At 44.0% G+C, this 22,466-nt stretch overlaps 1 protein-coding gene across 19 annotated transcripts in view; it reads right to left on the bottom strand.

The window, feature by feature from the left end:
* The window catches only part of Apbb2 (amyloid beta precursor protein binding family B member 2), a 364,818-nt gene that overhangs the window by 71,015 nt on the left and 271,337 nt on the right, over positions 1–22,466 (bottom strand). For all 19 annotated transcript variants that reach the window (XM_029560692.1, XM_008827233.3, XM_017796659.2 and 16 more), the window contains 2 exons: positions 5,426–5,572; positions 3,486–3,613 (listed from right to left, as the gene is read on the bottom strand). In XM_029560692.1, the coding sequence (XP_029416552.1) occupies positions 3,486–3,613; positions 5,426–5,572 (275 nt within the window). The remainder of the gene's footprint in view (positions 1–3,485; positions 3,614–5,425; positions 5,573–22,466) is intronic.

Genomic DNA, 22,466 nt, shown 5'->3' with positions numbered 1-22,466 from the left:
CTTCCAGAAACTCTGAAATTACATGGCTCAGTGAGGTGTGCTGGATTTTTGAGGAAGGTTTTGTACCCTTTGAATCTGGTATACATACTTTTCTTATTCATTTTAATCACATCAAGAAATCCCCCAAGAGATGCCTTTTTCTCTGCAAGGAAAGTTACAAAAGAGAATGTGAAATGGGCTTGTTTTCCAGAGCAAAATGAAACACTTCTGTTTTATTCATAAAGTGAAAACCCCTTTCCTTTGTAGCATTACAAATTGAATTTGCTCTTGTGAATTGCTGCTGGTGGGGGGGGGGGAGAAAAGAATCAAAAGCACAGGAAAGTTCAAAAAAATACAGCAGGAATGCAAAGGCCCCTTCTTCTAGGGAATGAAAACTCAAGGGACCAGTGGGAAGAAAACAGGCCATTTCAGTGGCAAACCTGCTTCTCTATTTACTGTTCCAAAAGGAATCTAGCTCAAAGACCACCCCTCTAACCCCCACAACTACAGGGACTCGCTGAGGTCCTGACAGCCTGTGGGGGGCCCTAAGAGCAGCTCTAAATTATACTTTTCTGCTAACACAGAAGGAAATGGTTTAAAAACATAACCGATACAATGTCATCTAACATACACTGCTCTCTGTGGGGGTTGGGTCCACTTTGCAGGACAACTAAACTCACTATGGTTTGCAATGCCTAACTTCTGTGATCAAGTGCCCTAGAAGTCTGACTCCTTTCTTCTCCCCAGTGACTTGGAAAGGAAGCCATGTAATTAGCTGCATCTGCTAAGTGTATGCTACTTTTAAAAGCTGAGTAAACATTCATTAACCACGTGGACGTTTTCATCGCTAGATGGGATATCACACATACTACTGGCACATACACATGTGTTGTGGTTTCTGTTACGATCTTCATTTCTCAGAAAAGAGAAAATAAGGCGCAGAAAGAATGAAGAATTTTGCTAACTAGAATTTGAATCATTTTCTCCCCTACAGAACTAGCCAATTGGATTTATTTTAAAGACGTGGAGTAGAATGAAAACTGACATCAATGAATACCATAAATTCCATAATCTAAAAAAATACACAGTGGGGCTGGGGAATGTGACCAGCGATTGGGTGCTTGGGCTCAAGAGCCAGCAGTGCAAAACAAAAACAAAAACAAAAACAAAAACAAAAACAAAAACAAAAACCCCACAGAAGCATTTCTAGTTGTACAGGCACACAGTGATCTCCACTTTGGCTCCTGTCTTGTTGACAAACTGGGAGGACAGAAATCAGGAAAGCACCATGCTTACAGCCAGAGCCCTCTACCAAGGCTACATGTTTTCAGTGATGAACACGTGTCATCTCAGAGTTTCTCTGTAAAATTAATCCATTGAAGTGGGGGCAACTACAGTTCTGCCGAATGAACGACAGGTGTACAGGAATCATCTGCCTACTCACTCAAACGAAAGCACCTGCCCCTGTCAGTGCGGATCACGCTGTTAGAAAGCTCAGAGACATGTCACACTCCCAGGAAGGTTTATTCAAGATATGTTACCCTCCCAGGAAGGTTTATCCAATCAGTAGTCAGAGAACACCTGCATTCTTTTTCACATCTGGTTCCAGCATAAATGCTTGTTGACTGACAAATATTTAGCCATAATCCTTCCTTTCTGGGTTGGGATGTGGAACTGGATCAAAGAACAATCAAATGCTGATGCCTACTATTCAGAGGAGGGCTGTGGTAAGACAACCCTCCTCCCTTAGAAAGGCTCATGTGACCCAAATAAAACACTCATCCCCAGAAAAAAACCCAACGAAACAAAATTTTTAAAAAACCCAAAAGCCAGAATGTTCAGGAATGGAACAACAAGACCAGGAGAACCATCTGTTTGCCATCTGTGATCTTTACCCCCTTTGCAACACTCCAATGGACTCACATATGAACATTTGAAAACTGCCCTCTTCTGACTTTTTTTCTAGTTCTCTATCTAGAACTTGTAATGCTAGCTACTCTTGCCTTTACTTCTCCTTCACATCTCCTATGCATCAGTCAAAGACTTTCTTTTCCCCCTACAGATAAGAGTTATGCAATTTGGGAGTCTTTTAGATAGACCTACTGAAGGGGTACTCCAATTGCCTCACCCTGCGTCCCTGTTCAGCATGGAAGAAGCCAGAGCGGTCTCCGTCCCTATTCCCTATCCACAAATTGGGTAACACTCCTGTCCATTTTCAGCAAAGCAATACCTAATTGTTTGATAGCTTGACCCACGATACTAGAGGATTCCCCTGTATTTTAAGAATTGCCAAAAACTGATTACAAATTCTTAAAAGTTAACTGCATGTAACTTTGCCTAATTACTTTATAAAGGGGGCCAAGTATGATGTTTGTAATAACAGTTGCTTAAGTTATGGCTATGACAGGAGCTTGAAAGTCAGAACATCTGTTTCCAGTCATGTTGGAGAACAAAAAATTCACAACACATCTAAGTAAAAACAGCAGTTCAGTAGAATTTCATAAATACACATAAGGAATGCAATTTTGCTATTGATAGGGTTCAGATCCAGGTGGTCACAGACCCAGAAACCATAAAGCCACTAAGAGGAACTAAGTCAGCTAACTCTCAGCCACCTGCAAGCTGACAAAAGCAGCTCTGGGAATTAGTGACCCAATGCATTGTGATCACCAGAGCATGCTCCACAGGCTGACAGACAGGTTTCCCAAGCCCTGTAGCCGCAATGGGTTCCCGGAACCCTGTAATTGTAGAAAACATGTTTTACAGTAAATGCTTTCCTTGATAAGTTTCACCAGGTACAGACCCCACGCCCTCCCTAAACAGCCCCTAAACAGCCCCAAACAGCAGAAAAATATTCTTTTTTCGCATTCTTTTCCCTTTATAAGCTACCCCTCTGCAGTCATTAGGTTGCTGGTTTTTACTCACTCCTGAGTTAAGACCCAGCCCCGCCACCCCAATAAACTCTTCCTTTGCCAGAGTCCTCTCTGTTTCTGTTCCATGGCGATTCTGATCCTGCCACCTTTTATCTAACAGCTATAATCAGATATTTCAAGATTCAAAAACTTTAGTCAACCACAAGTTCCAGACACTTTTGACTTAATGATTGAAGGTTTGTGATTATGATTGTGTGGGACTTTATCCTTGTGAACAAGACCCCTATGAAGAAAATGTTATTAGAGCAAGGAGCTGAAGTGGTCAGGACTCAACCAAGAGCATTAACACTGATTAGAAAAAGACAGTGAAGAGAGAAATTAAGAGTGGAAAGTTGGTAGAATGAGGCAGGCTGGCAGGAGAAATATACAGGCCTGAAAGCAGGAACCAGAGCTGACGAAGGTTTGAGGGACAGAAGCGAGGAAGGGAAGCATGGAGGGCCTGGGAGGCAGAGAAACAGACTCTGATCTGTCATATGTCTAACCAGCTTCTGTGACATTTCATATTCAGGGAAGTGCTGTGAAATTACATTTCAGTATTAGGATAAAATCCAGCACACCAGCCCTGGCACTCACCGGCCATTGTCTCGGCCTACGCCCCACACACGGATGCTCACGATGGGCTGAGAGTGCAGCACAGTGCGGTCCATGGGGTCCACCAGGCTGAGCATGTCGTTCTCCAGGATCAGGTACATGTCTTTGCCCTGGGAATCAATGAGAAAACATACTGTCTTCCTGATACAGGCCTTACATCCTCATCACCTTTATGGTACCCAATAGACACCTTTTCAATGACCCAAATGCCTTAAGAGGGCAACATCCTTTTGATGCTAAAATATTTACACATCTTTCCCACTCCCAAATTATCTCTCCTCTAGAGTCCTCTGACATATCTGCCATTTTCTAGCCAGTCTATCTTTAATTATTTATACTTCTGAATCTTTAAGACAAAAGGCTAATGTGGGTGCCCTGAAGAATCTTCTTTCTTGAACTCTAAGCCCCTCAACCTTTGACAGTTCCCCTTTCCCCATTCCTCAGGCTATACCTCTCAAGGATCCCTTTGGCTTCCCTGGCCCATGGCCATGTCCCTCTCCTCCACTTTCCCGTCTGTCCATGTGAACCACAGCATACTTTCCTGTAAATCCTAGCAGGAATTTGGAAAGATAGTATTTTGACTGTAAAAAAAATGTAAAGACAGGTGGATAATTCGGTCCTGGGCCAAATGGATAGAAAGTGGGAGGTGGTGCAGTGAGAGGGTGCTGAACAAGGCTTTTCTTAGATTGGAGAAAATACTTCCCCCTCTTTCTCCATACCCAGGATTTGAAAGTCTGGTTAGCAATGACATCCAGCTTCATTTGAAGGCTCTACCTTGGGGAAGCTTGGGATAGATTCTACCATGGGAAGGCTTATGAATCTGCAGCCCATCATGACGTTCTGCTGGGAGAAAATGACAATAGAGGTGCAACCAGCCCAGTCCAAAAGTACAGCTTCCTCATCCATGTTCTGTTAGTGGTCATGAACAAAACATGACTCTACGAGGCTACTGATATGTTCTAAATATGGCTTCTCATATCTGATGTGATTTTTATGCAAATCTGGTATATTTACTTACTACTTTCTTTTCTGAAATGATTTCAACTAACATTTCACAATAGAATCACTTTGTTAAAAAAGTGAAATGATATGGAGGCAGCTGCGATGGTTTAAATGAGAAATGTCCCTTGCTGGCTCAGATATTTGAATAATGGTCCTCAGCTGGTGGTGCTGTTTGGGAAGATGGTACAGGCTTGGTGGAGGAAGTACATCACTCGGGGTGGGCTTTGAGTGTTTATAGCCTTGCCCACTTCTAATTCTCTCTCTCTGCTTCTCATGTGGTAACGTGATCTCTCAGCTTCCTGCCCCTGCCACCATGCCTGCTGCTTGTTGCCATGCCTCCTGCCATGGTGGACTCTTAACTTTCTGGTACCATAAGCCACAATAGACTCTTCCATAAGCTGCTCTTGGTCATGGTATTTTATCACAGCAACAAAAGAGTAACTAATACAGCATCACTTCTACAAGTCATATGCAGTGTTGACTGTCAGACTGTAAAGGAAGTATAAACCTCTTAGAGTAGGGCACTGATGTTCATGTGTGCAGGTGTGGGAGTCACATGAAACTCTGAGAAAGCCATGTCTTCTCAGAAAACTGTTCATAATAGATGGACATTCACTGTGTGTGCAAAACTTGGAAGGCTGTTGAGCTGTGAAAGGTCACTGATGGATCTTTGAGGATTTGAGGACCAGAGAAATTCATTTAGCCATTGAGAAATGCTTTCTCCCAGGGCCACGGTCCTGAGCAGCATGTGGCAGAGTTAATGGGGTGCCACCTGGGTGCACAATGCCAACAGTATTTGTCCTTTTGAGGAATTGTCATTGGCAAACACATCAAAGCCCTCACAACCAGGTCTCCTGGAGCCTGGGTTTAACAGTGCACAGCAGGAAAGGAGCCACTGGTCGGTTCCACGTGTGACTTACCTCTCCCCAAATGCCGACTGTGTCTCGGATGTCATTTTTGCAGTAGGAAAGCTGTCTAATGCAGTTGTTGACAGCAACGCTGCTTTTCCCAGGGGCGAGATCCTCCTCTGCCATCTCTACCCAGCCTAGAGAGCGCACAGCAAAACACTGGAAGACAAAGTCAGAGGACAAAAAGTGACTCACTGCTGGGTCAACCTGTACCAGGTGATAAGGAACTACATGGCAACTACAGAGTGTACTCAGTGCCGCGTCACAGCAATCGTCAGCACTGAACCTGAAATACCTGTAGAAGACACAGTTATGAGGTATCTTTTTTAAAAATATATGAACGCATTATTACTTACATACATGCAGGCAAAACACGCATACACATAAAATATATGAACATATTGTTTGCATATATGTAAATGCACCTGTGCTGTGCAATGTCCAAGGAGGCAGAAGAGGGTGTCAGATCCCCTGGAACTGGAGTTTCAGACAGTTATTAGCTGCCATGTGGATGCTGGGAACTGAACTCAGGTCCTCTGCAAGAGCAGCCAGTGTTCTTAACCACTAAGCCATCTCTCCAGTCTCGTGAGATAGCTTTTAATCACAAATCCTATGTATTTGTCTATATGAGCTTTTTAAATTTATAATGCCCTGTCTTCCTTTTTACATTCTGGTATTCAATAGTTTCCTTTATTTTTTAATTTAAAAATCATCATGTGCTTACTTTAATAAGTCAACAGTCCAAAGATGTATGAAACGCAATGTACAACGTGGGCCATGTTCTTGATCACCAGGGCTGTGCCCAGATGGTCTGAACTATGTTCCCTCATCCCTCCCTGTATCCCAAGTTCACCCTGAAGCTGGATATCAGTTGAAGAGACCCCTTTCCAGGGCCATGTGTTGCAGACAGGCAGCCACCCTCTTCCTTGGGAGCCAAGAAATTGGCTTCAAAGAGCAACTTATGAAGTTTCTACTTTAAAGCGTATGTGGCAATCTATCCCAATGTGCCTAACACAATGCTGGTCCAACCTTCTCCACCCCAGCCACTATGATCAGCCTGAGCATACCCCTCCTAACTTGCTCATCACACTTATGGGGGAAAACCCAACAAAATGCTAAACACAGAAGCAGCCCATTATGCACATGACAGGTAGATGCTTCCAGCTTAGAGGGCAAGGCTACTTAAAAGGCCTCTGTTTGCCACCATGCAGACAGAACATGAGCAATGTCTATTATAAATAAGCCCCCAAAAGAAGGCCACAGCAGAGACTGCAAAACCCACTTGGCTGCCCGTCTCCTGGGGAAAAGCTATGGCTGAGCCACTGATGTTACTCTGCATGTGAGTATGAGTGGCAGGAAAGCTGAGGGGAAGAGGTGGGCATGGGCATGATGGCTGCCTTTCCTGGAGAGGGCCACTCCTGGCTAGCAACTTAGACACCTCTCTACTGGTTAGCCTGCCACTCCAGCAGCTCTTGCTTCATCAGCCCCAAGACCCAAACCCTGTTTCTCCACATGACTAGTCAGAAATGCCTAGCTGTACACAACAAACATTGATTATTAAAACTCACTTCCTGGGTCTGAGCTCATAGGCAGCCAGACCTCAATATTTCTGCAGGGAGCCAAGGAAGCCTGCTGGCCTCTCAACCACTGGTTTCCAACATAGGCCCTCATTAGTAAAATCACAGTGTGACAGTCTATGACCTCATCTGCTTGTCACTTTCCTCCCAGCTTCAAAAGAACTGAAGTCCTGATGTGGAAAACATTTACATACACTGCACCCACTTTTTATTTATTTATTTATTTATTTATTTATTTATTTATTTATTTATTTATTTATTTATTGTGTGTGTGCATGCATGTGTGTGTGCCTGATATATATGAGTACACATGCCAAGGCATACCTGTGGAGATGAGAGGATGACTTTATGGAGTTAGTTCTCCCTTTCCACCTTTACATGGGATCTGGGGATCAACACTCAGGTCAACTTGCAGTCAGCCTTTACTCAAGCCACTTTAATAGCAGGAATTGGCATGGCTGTGTCATCTGACACAGCACATAAGGGGACTGTTCTCAGTTCCAAGGTTAACTCATTTATTCACTCCTGAACCCTCGGAGATGATACTGAGTTACTGCACTCATTTGATAGATGGGGAAACTGAATGAGGCACAGGGTTGGTAAGTGAAGTGCTTGGGATTCAAAGGTGGTCTGGCTTCTGGTTCTACTGTTTGTGTGTGGGTCCTCCACACATGTATAGCAAGCACTTTACTGACTGAGCCATCTCCCCAGTCCCTCTTAATCACTGCAATGTGCCAGAGAATTCTATCAGAGGGGCAATGTCTGATGGGGTTAGGTCCACAAAGAAGGTTTTCAAATAGTCAATGACACCACTATTTTCACTATTTTGAGTGTAAACGGCTCAAGAGCAAGGATAGTCTGGAACTGAGCCCAGTCCTACTTCTATTTCACGTTTGATGTTTTACTTTGACCTTGGGCAAGTCATGTGTTCTCTCTCTCTCTCTCTCTCTCTCTCTCTCTCTCTCTCTCTCTCTCTCTCCTCTCTCTGTATTGTTTCTTTGGAATTTACTTCATCCTTAAGCTTCCTCCCTCCCTCCCTCTGTATGTAAAAATGGCAATGTTAAGGACAGCATTAACCTCACAGGGTTTTGGTGAGAAGAAAATACAATACAGATCAAGAACTCAGCACACAGAAAGTACTCAAGGAACAGTTGCTGAATGAGAGAACAAACACAACAGTGACACAGAGGCACTGCCCAAAGGGGCAGGATCCCAGTTTTCTCCAATGACAAGTAACTGGTTTATGCTTGTTATCTGGGTAAAATTAAGAGCAGTCACTTTTAGTGTTCTGGGTTGGACAGTAAATAAAATTCACCTTGGTAAAAATCTTAGTGAATTTAGCCATTGGCATGAATACTGAGGGTTGGACAAGGGCACAGTGATATGCTCAAGTAGAAATGGGGTTTGGGGTTGACAGGAACTGAGGACCCTGTAGGGGGTGTTGTAAGACACCAGTATTCCACAGGCTCTTAAAACCAGAAGCCAGGAGCACGTTTTCCTACTGTTTTTAGCTGCCTACAATGTACTCCTCCAACCTGTGAATAATTAGTTCATTAGCAACAAGGAAGATAAAAGAATACCAGCTGTCCTTTGTCCCTTGAGCACAAGAACACAAGGATTTCAATCAAAGAAGCTCAGTAAAACCTAATGATATCCTTTTCTTGCCTAACAAAGAGGAATTACTCAACCTACCACAGCACATTCAGAATATCATTCTGTCATGCTGATGAAAAGGAACAAAACCTCAAACTATGTCATCATTGTCATTAATTTATTTAAAATCACTTTCCTTGCACAGCCCTGTAGTTGTTTAGTTTCTGATCTGAAAAGCTTCATCGCCATTCAATGTGGTCAAAGAAAAAGGGTGTGGAGAGCCTGTGCGCCACAGTGATGCCAGCTAGCTTCCTCCCAAAGAGCACGGGCACCACCTAGTGCTGCCCCCATGTGGCCAGGAAGCTTTTAAGCAACCTGTACTTGACCTTAAAATTCAGGAGCTTAGTGTATGTAGTTAGTTCTTGGGAACAAAAACTGATTTGAGGGTAGGGGAAGAACTGAAAATATTTAATCAAATCACCTTCCTTTTAAAACATTTTTATGAATTTTGAACACAAAATAATCAACATTTACATTTTGATGGATGCTCATTAACCAAGAGAGCGAATGAGCAATGGTTCAGGGTCTAAATGGTGCAATCAGATGGATCTGGGATCAAATTGCAATTCTGCAGGTTACCAGGAGGTGACTGTGGATAGGCCACTTCAGCTTCAGTTAATTCATCTGTAAAATGGGAATAATAGTACTCGTTTATAGTATTGAAAATTATATGAAGTAATGTACTTTGCATATTGCCTGCATACAGTAAGAACGCAGTAAATGTTTTATTACTTTTTTCTGCTAGTGGGTTTAAGAGACTTCCCTAGGTGAGTAGGTTTCAGCCAATGTTCGCATGTGGAGGACATTACTGAAGAGCATGACATGCTGAGTGCACATCCTGGGGGGGGGAGGCTTGTTAAAGTGCAGAAAAGGGAGCCCTATCCCCAGAGTTTTGTAGGAATGACCACTGCAGCCTAACTACTGAGCCACACGGTAATAACTGTATCCAAGAAAATGACTTTTACTCAGTGCTAGTTCCTGGAAACCTATACAGGTGAGTCAGACCCAGCCCTACTCTTGAGGCTTGTGATGACCAGACACATACTGGGAATCTACAGCATGGTAACTTGAAATGAGGGACAAGAGGGGCACAAGCTGTGAGTTCCATGGATGGTTTCAGAAGTTCCAACCCTCTTGAAAACATATCCAAAATTGGGGGGGGGGGCTTTAAAAGGAAGACATGGCTCTTTCACTACTGTTTCAAAGGTTATAAGAATATGGAGCTCTTTAAAAGAGCTCTAAGCAAGTTGAGTACTAGAACATTCATTGATCAATATATCAATTCAAGGGCTGGAGAGATGGGCTCAGTACTGGCTGCTCTTACAGAAGACCTGGGTTCGGTTCCTAGCACGCACATGGCAGCTAATATCCACCTGCAATTCTAGTTCCAATCTTTTGGCTTTTGCAAACACTGTATAAATGTGATGCACTTACATACATGCAGACAAAACATTCATACACATAAAGATATTTTTTTTCTTTTTGTCTTTTTGAGACAGGGTCTCCCAGTAGCCCCAGCTGATCTGGATTTTCTATGGAGACCAGACTGGCCTTGAACTTACAGAGATCCACTTGCTTCTGATTCCCAAGTTCTGGGATTAAAGGCATGTGCCACCATGCCTGGCATAAATTTTTTTTTTAAATAATGAAAAAAGACATCAATTCAAGTACATGTATTAGGGAATGAGGGAAAATTACATATCTGCAATTCCAGCACTTGAGAGGTGGAGGCAGGAAGAGCTATAGTTCAAGGCCAGCCTAGACTACATGATACCCCATCTCAAAAAAATGAAGAAGAGGGGCTGGAGAGATGGCTCAGTGGTTAAGAACACTGGTTGTTCTTGCAGAAGATCTGGGTTCGAATCCCAGCACCCACGTGGTAGCTAACAACCGTCTATAACTCCAGTTTCAGGGGATCCAATGGCCTCTTCTGTCCTCCTCGGGCATTGCACAACATGGGTGCATTTACCTACATGCAGGCAATACAATCATACATATAAAATAAAAATAATAAATAAAATTTTTAAAAAAGAAGAAGAAAAAAAGAAAAGAATTTACTAGGTGGCATCATAATTCTCTCTTTTGACTGCTGGATGAGGAAAATGGTTATGGCTCTGCAGAAGAAATGGCCAGGAACTTAGGGGTAAACAGAAGAAAGGACATGTGAAATAAAAGTTGAGAATGAGCTATATAATCTGTGGGAGCTGCAGCTACAGCTGCAGGTGAGGGGAGTCCAAGACCCCCATTAAAAACGGTAACTGTTTTTAATATAAATCCCCTTGAGATCAACCCTGACCCTCCAGCAATAGCCCCTCACCTAGAGCAGGTTTGAGTTGTCAGGGGAATTAGAACTTTTCCTTTTTTTGAGAGGAATACTTGGCAGAGAGAGGGAGGAAGGAGAATATGAATGAATGAATAGCCCTTTGGCTGGTCATGGTGGTACACACCTGTAAACCCAGCACTTGAGAGGCAGAGGTAGCAGAATTACAAGCTCAAGACCAGCATAAGCTACATAGTGACACCCTATCTCAAACAACAACAGCAAGCATGCAAACAAACAAACAACAATAACAATAACAAAACCAAAACAAAAACACAACAACAAAAAAACCAAAACAAAAACTCCCAACTAGGGACTGGAACTGGAGAGATGGCTCAGTGGTTAAGAACACTTGCTGTTCTTCCAGAGGACCCGGGTTTGATTCCTAGCATCCACATGGTGGCAAACAACCATCAGTAACTCCAGTTCCAGGGGATCTGACACCCTCTTCTGGCCTCTGTGGGGCACTGCATGCACATACATACTCTTACACACATGCATGTAAAACACTCACACACATAAAATAATAAATAAAATATTTTTGAAAAATCAACCAACCAAACAAAAAACAACTAGCCTTCTGTCCTTCCTTTTCCTACAGTTTTGGCACATTAGAGACAGCAACAGGTCTGACTTCTACTCAGAGTCAGAATTTCTGGACTATCTAGCAAGCAAAATGCCTGATAGAAAATAATTTTTTAAAATTATTTATTTAAATTTTATTGAGCTTTAATACATTTCATACAACAGTTCTTAATCAAATTCATCAAAGAAGCTTCTTTCTGCAACAGATAGAGGCTACTGCAGAATCCTACAACTGGTCAGACATAGAAAATATACATTTGAGAGATGCCCAGTCCTAGGTGACATTAACTGCAGTGGAACCTCCACACTTATGACTCATGGAACATAGTGGAATGTGGGGAGGACGGGAAGTAGAGAGAAAACTAGTGCATCTCTCAACTCTCATTAGTAAAGCTTCTTTAAACAATAGAATGTGATGCACACAAAAGGCCACAGTGGCCATTCTTTTAAAGAATAAGAGTATGTCCCCCTGGATAGGACTCCTATACCAAACCTCTCCCACCCATGGCTCAGGGGCCATTACAGAAGAGGGGGTGGAAAAGATTATAAGAGCTAGAGTTGGTCCATAGGGAAGCAGAGGCTTTCAGGCCACTGGAAGCTTGCATATGTGAACTTGTGGCAATGGTGGCATGGAGTGCAGGACCTATGCCAACTCAATCGGACAAGGGCCCAGAGTAGAGCAAGAGAAATGGGTGGAGGGGCCGGCCCTAGTCTGGAAACTATTAGAGACTGATTACTACTGGGTGAGGGAAAGTAGACCTTACCAATGTAAAACAATCTTAAAAGTCCCTCTTCAAAATGCTCAGGCATTCCAAGGTCAAATATCCTGGTGGGATGCGGCCTCTGTCGTAAGGAAATCTTAAGCAAACAGTGCTGGGGTCAGTGCTATGGCTGCTCTAGGCAGGATGTAAACCACTGCCTGATGTACACAGTTTGAAATGAAATCAGGCTTTGCTACTGCTTTCCTTAGAAAAAGTAAAATGCTTTTCATTCCATGATGTGGTCGGTTCTGCAGGGACAGACGTCTGGGGATTCCCTCAAGTGGAGTTTGACCCAATTCTCCATCCAGAAGGAAGGGTGGCATCGGCCTGGTGAATTATTCATTCAGCACAGCAATGACCTCGGTTAGGGAGGCCCCAGAGCACATTCTGCACTGGCCCCAACAAAGATATCAGTCATTCCTGCTGCCTTCTTAGACCATCTGCAACACTGTACATTCAGGCAGAAAACAAGACTCGGAGCCCTGTGGGACACTGGCTGACTACTGCCATTTACTTAAATATTCTTCTCCCTATTTCTCAGAGTAAGACAGCCCTATTGGAAAAGTTCATGCTATACGAGTACCTGCCAGGCCCTAGTACAAAAGTGATGGTCATAAGGACAACTGGCACCCATGAAGCACTTACAACACACAATGCAGTAAGGGGTGATGTGTAATTGAAATATCTTCCCCAGTATCCATCTTCCTGCCTGCCTGCTCCCATTACTGTCAGGTACACTACTGGGAAGTGGTTCCAGCCTGGGTCACCTCTGCCTATAAATCATTTAAAAGGTCTGGCCCACAGTGACTCTTGTTAACCTGCGGACTGGGTCGAATCATCACATAATAACAAGTCATACAAATTTAAAAGTAAAAGCCAGAATACCAACTTATTAATTTACAGAGAGACTGGGACTGGGTTGAATCATCACATAATAACAAGTCATACAAATTTAAAAGTAAAAGCCAGAATACCAACTTATTAATTTACAGAGAGACATACAAGTACCACTCTGACCTGACACTAGCTGATGACAGTTTGCTCTGCCCATGGCAAGCTGAGGAACAGAGGTACCTGCAGAGGCACCTGTGCTGGTATTTTAATGGCCATGATCTTAGAGATTCTTCTCTTGTGCCAGAGACAGGCCTCTGGGTTATGATTTGGTATAGACTTAATTGTATTAATAATTTCCTGCCCAAGAACCAGCCTGGCATTGAGGCCTAGTTTTAGTTAATGGAAAATTTAAACACAGGTGTGTTTAACTTAGAACTGGCACCCGATGTTTCCAGAATGCCCGTGGAATACTGTGTATGTGTTTGTAGGTGTATGTATTTAAATATAAGCCTGTAGGCATACTGCATACTGCAATCAGATGATCCCATTATAATGGTTCCCATCATTCTGGTGATGATCATTTATTGAAGGCTCTTTCTATGTGGAATAGTTTATATACCAAATCAAAGAGTTTGGACTCAGTGGGAAAAGCATGATGGTGGGCCTGGACGTCTGCATATCACATTCCAAATGCAACGTGCTTGACAATATACAGCAAACCAAGAATGCAGGCACTTACTTCCTATTTTCTAAATGAGAAGCCAAGGCACAGAAAGGGCAGTTGAACTGCTTAGGGTCATGTGGTAAGCGAGCAGCAGAGATGTGACTCTCAGCGGGGATCGTTACACAGATTTCAGAGAAGAGAAAACCAACGCCACGAAGCTGAGCAAGGGACAGAGGCAGCCCAAGCTTAGCACTAATTTTACCATCTGTGCTCTGTATTTGCTGTTCTAGAAACGGAAATATTCTATCCCCTGGATCTCTGCATGCCCACTACTCAAAGGAGTGCCAGGCACATGCAGTGTACTCAATAAATGTTTGTTGAGTGAAGACACACGGGCTTCATTCAAGACACATGGAAGTATCATGGTAAGAGTGGAGCAGACCTGGCTGGGGTATGGGACCTCTTCTCCCTGCCTGTTCCCTCAGCATGCTCACTATTCTCTATTTCTTCATCTGCATCACTGGAGGGAAACCTTTGCCTTTGTAGGTATTGATAAGGACTGAAGGGACGAGGGCCTCAGTGGAGGCCTGGTATTGACCATGAAAAGCAGTTGGCTTTGCTCCAGTAATTGTTAATGTTGACCACAGGATCAACTCTGAAACTACAGCACTGATTGAACCCTAGCTCCCTGCCTAATTCCCAAGTGACACAAAACCAGTTACTGAACTGCCTCTGTGCCTCTGTTCCCCAATCTGTGCAATGGAGACAACAGTAGTACTTGGGTTCTAAGGAACACTAGACGTATTCAATAAATAACACTGAACATATAATGTACTTAGATTGGTTCAGGGTGAGTGCTTAATGTGTTTATGTTTTTATTGGCCTTAGCTTCAATGATTCACAAATCCTGATTTCAGCCACACCCAGTAACATAGAAGTCATCTAAAAAGACTTAGCCAGTAATGCAACCAATAATGGGGGTTAAGAGTAATGGTCAATTCCAAGTGTCCACGTGTAGACCAGAAGGGCCGCTCTACCTGAGGGTTAGCCACTGCCGAACTGACTCTTCAGAAGCTGACTCTGAGCTCTTCTGAGCTGACTCTTCAGAAGCTCCATCTGCAATAGCTAGTGGGCTCTAAAAACGGGTCCTGCTGGAACCGACAGAGAAGGACCCAGAGAGGATTCTGAGTTCTTGCTGTATTTGCAGTCCTTAAAATGAGCATCTAGTTGATTCCTGGTCTACACACTGAGCACCCAGAGTCCTGCCCTGGAGTTCAGCCCAGCATAAACCTAATTTCTTCAATGGGATCTAGACACTCATTATGTTAAGGTCACTTCCTCTATCCCTTCCTGTCAGTGCTGACTCTGAAGTTCATGCTGCAAAGGTTCACTCATCAGGTGGGGCCCCTGGACACAGAGCAGGCCACCAAGCCTCTGGGGAGGATGGTTTAGATGATTCCTGCACACAAGCAATATGAGCCATGTCTAAACTCAAATGTGTGTGTGTGTGTGTATGACTGTATTGCCTACATGTATGTGAGGGCACCTGTGTTGTACAATGCTGCGGAGGTCAGAAGAGGGCTCCAGATTCCCCTGGAACTGGAGTTAAGGACAGTTTGTAGCCACCATGTGAGTGCTGGGAATCAAACCTGGGGCCTCTGCAAGGGCAGTCAGTGCTCTTAACCACTGAGCCATGCAACTATTTGAAAATTCAAAAGCTTCTGCAAAAGATCATTCTAGTATAGTATAACACTGTGGCATGACAGAGTGGGATGTGGAAAGGAGACTTTTTTTTTTTCAGAGCTAGTAACTGGACAGCTATACCTTTGACCCAGCAAGGCTTCTTAAACCCAATACCTGACAGTCAGATTTAGGGTATCTGTCAAGTTTACCTTAGCCAGCCAGAGCCCTAGTCACAACTCCTTCCAGACCACCCCAATCTGCTACACCCTAAGGTCTAGAAGGACAGCTCCAAGTTGTTACCATGAAACATTATTAAGTCATGTTCTAAAAGTGACCGTTGAAATCCTCACAAAAGGGAGGCTGATCACATTTGCTGCTCGAGATACTTAACACCAACCCAAGCCAAAGTGGTAACAATAGACATCAGAACCCCAGCCCACCTCACAAGCTTGAGTAGGAGACTGTAGAAGTGAGGCCAAGCAGCTCGGCTGGCAGAATCCTGCTTTTCTGTTCCTGCCAATGTGCAGCAGATGCCAGTGGGCCTGGGAAACCATTCTTACTCCCCACAAGCATGAGTGGTATCTTAGTTTTGCCCCCGCAGGAGTCTTGGAAAAGATTGAGCAGCGAGTTCTCAGGTCCACATGGCTGATTCACACTACAGATTATGTTTCGGCAGCTGCAGAGTTGAGGTGTTATTTGCAGAGTAAGCATAGAGTAAAACCATAATGCGTGTCTGAACTTAGCATGTAAGGTAGAATGTTTTATTTTGCTAGTGAAAGCAGGACGGCCAGTGAGCTCTAGGGGAGATGCTGAGTCAGAGAAAGGGAGCAGAGGAGCTGGAGTGAGCAAACAGGCTGCCCCTACCCTCACGCCAGTCTGGGAATGTAGGGCATGATCAGAGCTGGGGCATCCTGGGTAGAGGGGGAAGTTACATAGTTCAGCTTCAAACAGTAACAAGTGTATTTGTAATACAGAAAAATGCAATACTTGTACAAGTAACACTATTAGTGTTATTATTTTAATCAAAATTTTGCCACAAGTATACTCTCTAGGCAGTGTCTGAGGCAATTCAGATCCCCTTTGACCCTGGAATGTGTTCTGGCAGATGACTCAACTATAAATGATGCTACCTGGGTCTTGAATAAAGTCCTTCGAGCAGCTCACTGAAAAGGCAGTCAGTACTCAGTATGTCCATCCTGGGAATAGCCCGTATTTTCAAGTTTGTTTACTTATGATCCTAGAATCAAAATTGAAAGTGAGCCGCCATGTTCCCGACTGAAGTGGAGCACAGTCATGCTCTGCTTTCTTGGTCCAGCTCTCAAACTTTAAACAAATGGCCTTTTCATTTGTGTCCCATTTTCCCCATGTTTTTATCTCTTGGCGATCTTCCTATTTATAACAGTCCCCAAGAGAGCTGGGTTGATGGCTCGATCAATAAAGTGCTTGCCATGTAAGCATGAGGACCTGAGCTTGGATCCCAGCATCTACATAACAGCCAGCTACAGTGGTACACATCTGTAATCTCAGTACTGGGAGGCAGAAACAGGGAGATCCCTCGTGCTCATTGGCCAGTCAGCCTAGCCCAATCGAAGAGTTCCAGGTTCAATGAGAGATTCTGCCTCAAAAAATAAGCTAGAGGGAAATTGAGAAAGATACCCAATATCAACCCCTGGCCTTCACCTGCATACACACACATACATATGCCTGAGTACCTGCACACATACATTCACATACCCACATGTATATCCAACACACACACACACACACACACACACACATACCAGTCCCCAAGAAAAGTGTTAAAATAGCCCTAAGGCCAAGAAAATGAAGAAAAACATGTTAGCTAAGTAGTTCAGACAAGGGTTCATTCTGACAGCCATGTGTTCAATGTTAGTGAATCAATAATGTATGTTAAATAAGGTGAAATACATAAAATAAGGTTATGTATTGATTAGTCAATAAAAATGTGACCACAGGCGTGCAGGGACTTAATCTTGAACTTCTTCCAGTTGCAACGATTCCATATTCACCAACGCTGTGCCACTTTACAGAACATCACTGCCTTGGAGGATGGGAGCCATCAGTGTCTGTCCTTCAGCACAGGGTGGCATTCAGGAGTCTGGGAAGGGCAGGGGGTTTAACCACTCTCAGGTTTTCTGGATCTTCATTAGGATATTGGGGGAATGTGTTCCCAGCAAGATTAGGAGCCATGACTCCCTGGCTCTTGTGCTACTATGAACTGGGGACCTTTAGGATGTCATCTGATCTAGCCAGGGCTTATTCTCCTTGTCTGACAATGAGAGTGGGAAGGGAGAAAGGAGAAGGGCCTGGGCTAAAAGATCTGTCTGGATGCTTCCAACTGTAAAACACTTCTCAAACATCTTGTTTTGCTCCTATCCACACTGGGCACTGGCTGGCTCCAGGCAGATCCCTCATCCACCAGGCCTGGCAGTTCCCTGATTTTCCTGCTTCCCTAACTGGCCTCACTCAATGCCCTTGACTTCTGAAAGCCTTTGGCCCTCCCAGCACCCCCAGCTCTCTGCCCGCTTTGCTTTCCCCACAGCTAGCCCTGTTACCTAATGGACTTAACTTGAACTTATATGTTTCATGGCTGATCTCCCTCCCCAATGGGAAGGTAAATTACCTGAAGGGGTTTGGACCGCAACATGCCCACTCCTTAGAACATAGCCTGACTGTTGTGAGGGTTAAGTGAGTTCATGCCTATGAATCTGTGTTCACAGTAATCTCTGATACTCAGTAACAGCTACCAGGACTCATTTTAATTTTAATTTTTGGTTTATAAGAAAAGTTTTATTGGACTATTCACCAAAAAGTGAAAAAATGTGCACCTTTTTATGGTCTGAATAAACTTAGTAAGTTCATAGGTATGAAGACCTGCAAAGACCTTAATTAAAAGCATGCTGTTCCCAGACCTAAGGTGCATTTATGAGACACCTGAGTCCTCAAAGTGGACTCCTAGAGTCCTAATCACTACTCACTCAGAAAAAACATTTAATCACGGCATGAAGGCTTGCACAGAGGGCCCTGAGGACCCCAGAACCTGACCACCTCATTTCACAGATGAGTAAGTCCAAGTCCCAAGAGCATCACTATAGTTGCTGTTAACAAGAATACATGTCTGCTTTGTGGGAGCGAGGCAGGCTTGATGGGGCTGTCTGGGGTGGAAGCTGTCTCCAAAAGGTTTCTTGGTCACTACCACCCACTCACAAAGCAGTCCCTGGCCCCTGGCACTCCCTACATCCTACAAAGATGAAGCAGGCATAAAGAAATGCTCTGCTACGACTCTGAGGCCAGCTCAAAATCAAAGAATTTTGAAGATGATCTAAAGAATTTGCTCTCTATTTAGATACACTATATTCTTAGGTAGGAATATATGAATATAGATGTAAGAAGTTAAAAGGTGACCACATCAGTAGTAGAATGGAGGCTACAACCTAATCCAGAGCTGTCTACAGATCTCAAGCTTGACTTGAACACAGACAGAGGGACAGACTGAAGACACCTCTTGTGCATTCTTCTCACAAGAAGGTGCAAAGTAGATGCTGCCACAGGCAGGCGAGAGGCAAGAGTAGGGCTCCCAGGACACTCCACTGCCTTCCACTTTGTTTCTTGTGTGGAAACTACGTACACTTGCCCAGTGCTGGCTCAGCTGTGGTTTTCCAATGCACAATGTATTTATACTGAATAAACACATGTGGCCCCAGCAGACTTATGGTTAGTTTTTGTTCTAAGTAGGTACTATGCCTAATCAGACCATAATCACATGTTATCTTGTCTCTGTGTATTTATATGTGTTTGGTACATATGTATATGCCTGTAGAGATAGTTAGAGAGACCCTTAAGAAACCTAGCAGCTTCAGAAACTAGACACTCTTCTAAGGGTGGGTATGACTGGCCAACCCTGATATGCTGGTTAGTCTTTGTCAAGTTGACACAAATATAGAATTGCCTGGGAAGAGGGAACTTCAATTGAGGAATTTCTTCTATCAGATTGGCATGTGGACATGTCTGTGGGGACATTTTCTTGATTGCTGATTGATGGAGAAGGGCCCAGACTATTGTGGACAGTGCCACCCCAGGCAGCTGGTCTTGGATTATGTAAGAAAGCAGTTGAGCAAACTAGGGGAACACACCAGTAAGCAGCATCCCTCCATGGTCCCTGCTTCAGTTCCTGCCCTGGGTCCCTTGATGACGGAAACTAAACAAATCTTTTCCTCCCCGAAGTTGGTCAGTGTTTTCTCTCAGCAACAGAAAGCAAGCTATAACACCTGGTGATCACAGATCAACAAGGAGATAGTCTCAGAGGATGCTTCAAGGCAATGAAAGCTATGGGTTCCCCATATTCCAAAAGACGTCACTACAGATAATGAGGTAAGGATTGTCAAAGACTTATAGAGAGAAGGCAGGGAAAAGCCCTGGACAAGGAGTCTATGGTAGGGAAGGATTAGAAAGAAAAGAAGGTGGGGCTTGCAAGCTGGCTCAATAGGTAAAGATGCTTGTTGCCAAATCTAAGGACCTGAGTTCAATCCCCAGAACCCAAATGGTGGAAAAACTGACTCCTGGCAAGTTGCTCTCTGACCTTCATTCACATACCCTTTGCCCCCCTCACCACCCCCAACATACTATAAATGTTATTCTTTTAAAAATGAGGGTGAACTCTGAATTTGTTTACACAACCTGCAGGTCATAGCATTGTGTTCCTGGGCTCTGTCCTGTTGCTGAATTTTTGCAGAGCTCTCAAACACAGGCTACATCAGAGCAGCAGCTGCTGCATGGTATTGGCTGTGGCTCATTACTGCTACCTGGGGGATAGGGGAATTCTGCCTGCTGGACGGGCCTAGGGTGGATCTGTGGCTGGAGGCCTTGCTGCTAAGTTCAGCGAGAAGTTGTGTTCTCTAACCCATTGCCACTCTTCCCCAAAATCTTACTGCAGCACCCAGTGGCTAACCTCCTCACACTCTGTACTCTGTGAGTTAACTCCAGCAAGCCTCAGAACCTTGTTTTCTGAGCTGAACTCAAGACCTTTCATGTCTTCTGCTTGATTGACAAGACCCATCAAGGGCAAGGTTTCACAGCCATGCATTACAGGTATGTGGTGGGGTCTCTACTCTCAATATAGTCTTTCTGCTGCAGCTACCTACAGCCACCTCACATGCTGGTCGAGGTCAGGGTCCTCACTTGTATTTTTTTTTCACATCCCACAATATCTAGTTAAGTGTCATGTATATAATTGGTATTTAATATCTGTTTGTTTTTCTTCCAATGAGAAAATTCAGAGTATCCAGAGAAAAATCACCAAAAAATTGAAGTGACATAAGTTCCATGAATTGCAAAGGAAAGTGGAATGGGTCAAAAAAACTTCTGGGGCTGGAGAGATGGCTCAACGATTAGGAGCACTGGCTGTTCTTGCTGAGAACCCAGGTTTGATTCCCAGCTCCCACACAGAGCCTAACAACTGTCTGTAACTCCAGTTCCAAGGAAATCCAGTGCTCTCTTCTGATCTCCATGGGCATTGCACAACACGAGTGCACAATTGCACATTGCACAACACTCAGGCAATACCCTCATTTACATAAAATAAAGATAATAAATATTAAAAATATTTTTAAAGATAAGCTTCTGGGGGGAGGTGGTGGTGAGAAGGGCATCTAATGGCATCTGAGTGAATGTGGAGGAAATGCCAAGCCAAACTTATCCACCTACATAGGGTCTCAAGCAAGAAGAGGAATTTCAAGGAGGATCTGGACAGAAATAATGCTGAAGGAAAATAGGAGACAAGGAATCCCCTAGGAAATGCTAGTGACCTTGGGGGGGGGGTTACCAGGATGGTAGTTTAGCTCTCCCATGAGCACTTCCCCATACTGAGACAATGTAGCCAGAAACAAGAATTTTATTTTGAGCCTAGGTTTCGATTCTGTATACAAAATGTAATCTGGAGGCTAGAGAGATGGGTCAGTGGTTAAGAGCACTGACTGCTCTTATAGAGGACGTGGGTTCAATTCCCAACACCCACATGGCGGCTAACAACCGTGCGTAACTCCAGTTCCAGGGAGTCCAATGCCTCCTTCTGACCTCTGAAGGCATTGCACAACACAGGCGCACTTACACACATGTAGGTAATACACTCATACACATACAATAAAAATAAATAAAATATTTAAAAGAAACCCAAAATGCAATCTCTGAGAAACAGCTCAGACAACGCTTCTGCACTCTGATCACCCCAGGTCATCCACCCCTCCCCCTTTCCCTCTCCCCCTCCATCTCTCACTTTGATAGGTTTCTGTTACACAGCCCAGGCCGGCCTGAGACTTGCAATCCTCCTGCCTCTGCCTCCCCACTTAGGGTTACACAAGTGTGTTACCACAGCCAGATCCATCTCAGTTTTCAAACTGCTTTTCAGAGAGCCTTTCCACCCTGAAGGAGAGGAAGACAGAAGATATACCTAAATATACAAAAGAGGTCACAGTATGTACTTATGTCTTCAGAATCTGCCCTTATGAACAAGGTGATGTGCCCAGTGTTGATCAAGTCACTTTAGCACAGGTCTGTGCTGCCTTCTGCTGTGGGCAAAGGGCTGGCTTCAACTAGAGCCTCATTGCTTGTGCATAGTTCCTAAGTTCTGGCCATGCTCAGCACTCCCTCACCCCAAGCCCCGTGGTCTCTCACAGAGAGCAGTTTATAAAGTTCAGGGGAATGGAATGGAATTTGTTCATAATACTACATCAAAAGAGGTTCCTGTGGGGCTGGAGAGATGGCTCAGTGGTTAAGAGCACTGACTGTGCTTACAGAGGACCTGGGTTCGAATCCCAGCACCCAGCATGGCAGCTAACAACCGTCCATAACTCTAGTTCCAGGGGATCTGACATCTTCCTCCGACCTCCGCAGGCATTGCACAACATGGGTGCACTCACACACATGCAGGTAGTACACTTGTACACATAAAAATTAAAAA

The sequence above is a fragment of the Nannospalax galili genome, unplaced genomic scaffold (assembly GCF_000622305.1).
Source record: "Nannospalax galili isolate Female #2095 unplaced genomic scaffold, S.galili_v1.0 scaffold772, whole genome shotgun sequence".
NCBI lineage: Eukaryota > Metazoa > Chordata > Mammalia > Rodentia > Spalacidae > Nannospalax > Nannospalax galili.
This window is presented reverse-complemented; position numbering and strand designations above follow the sequence as displayed.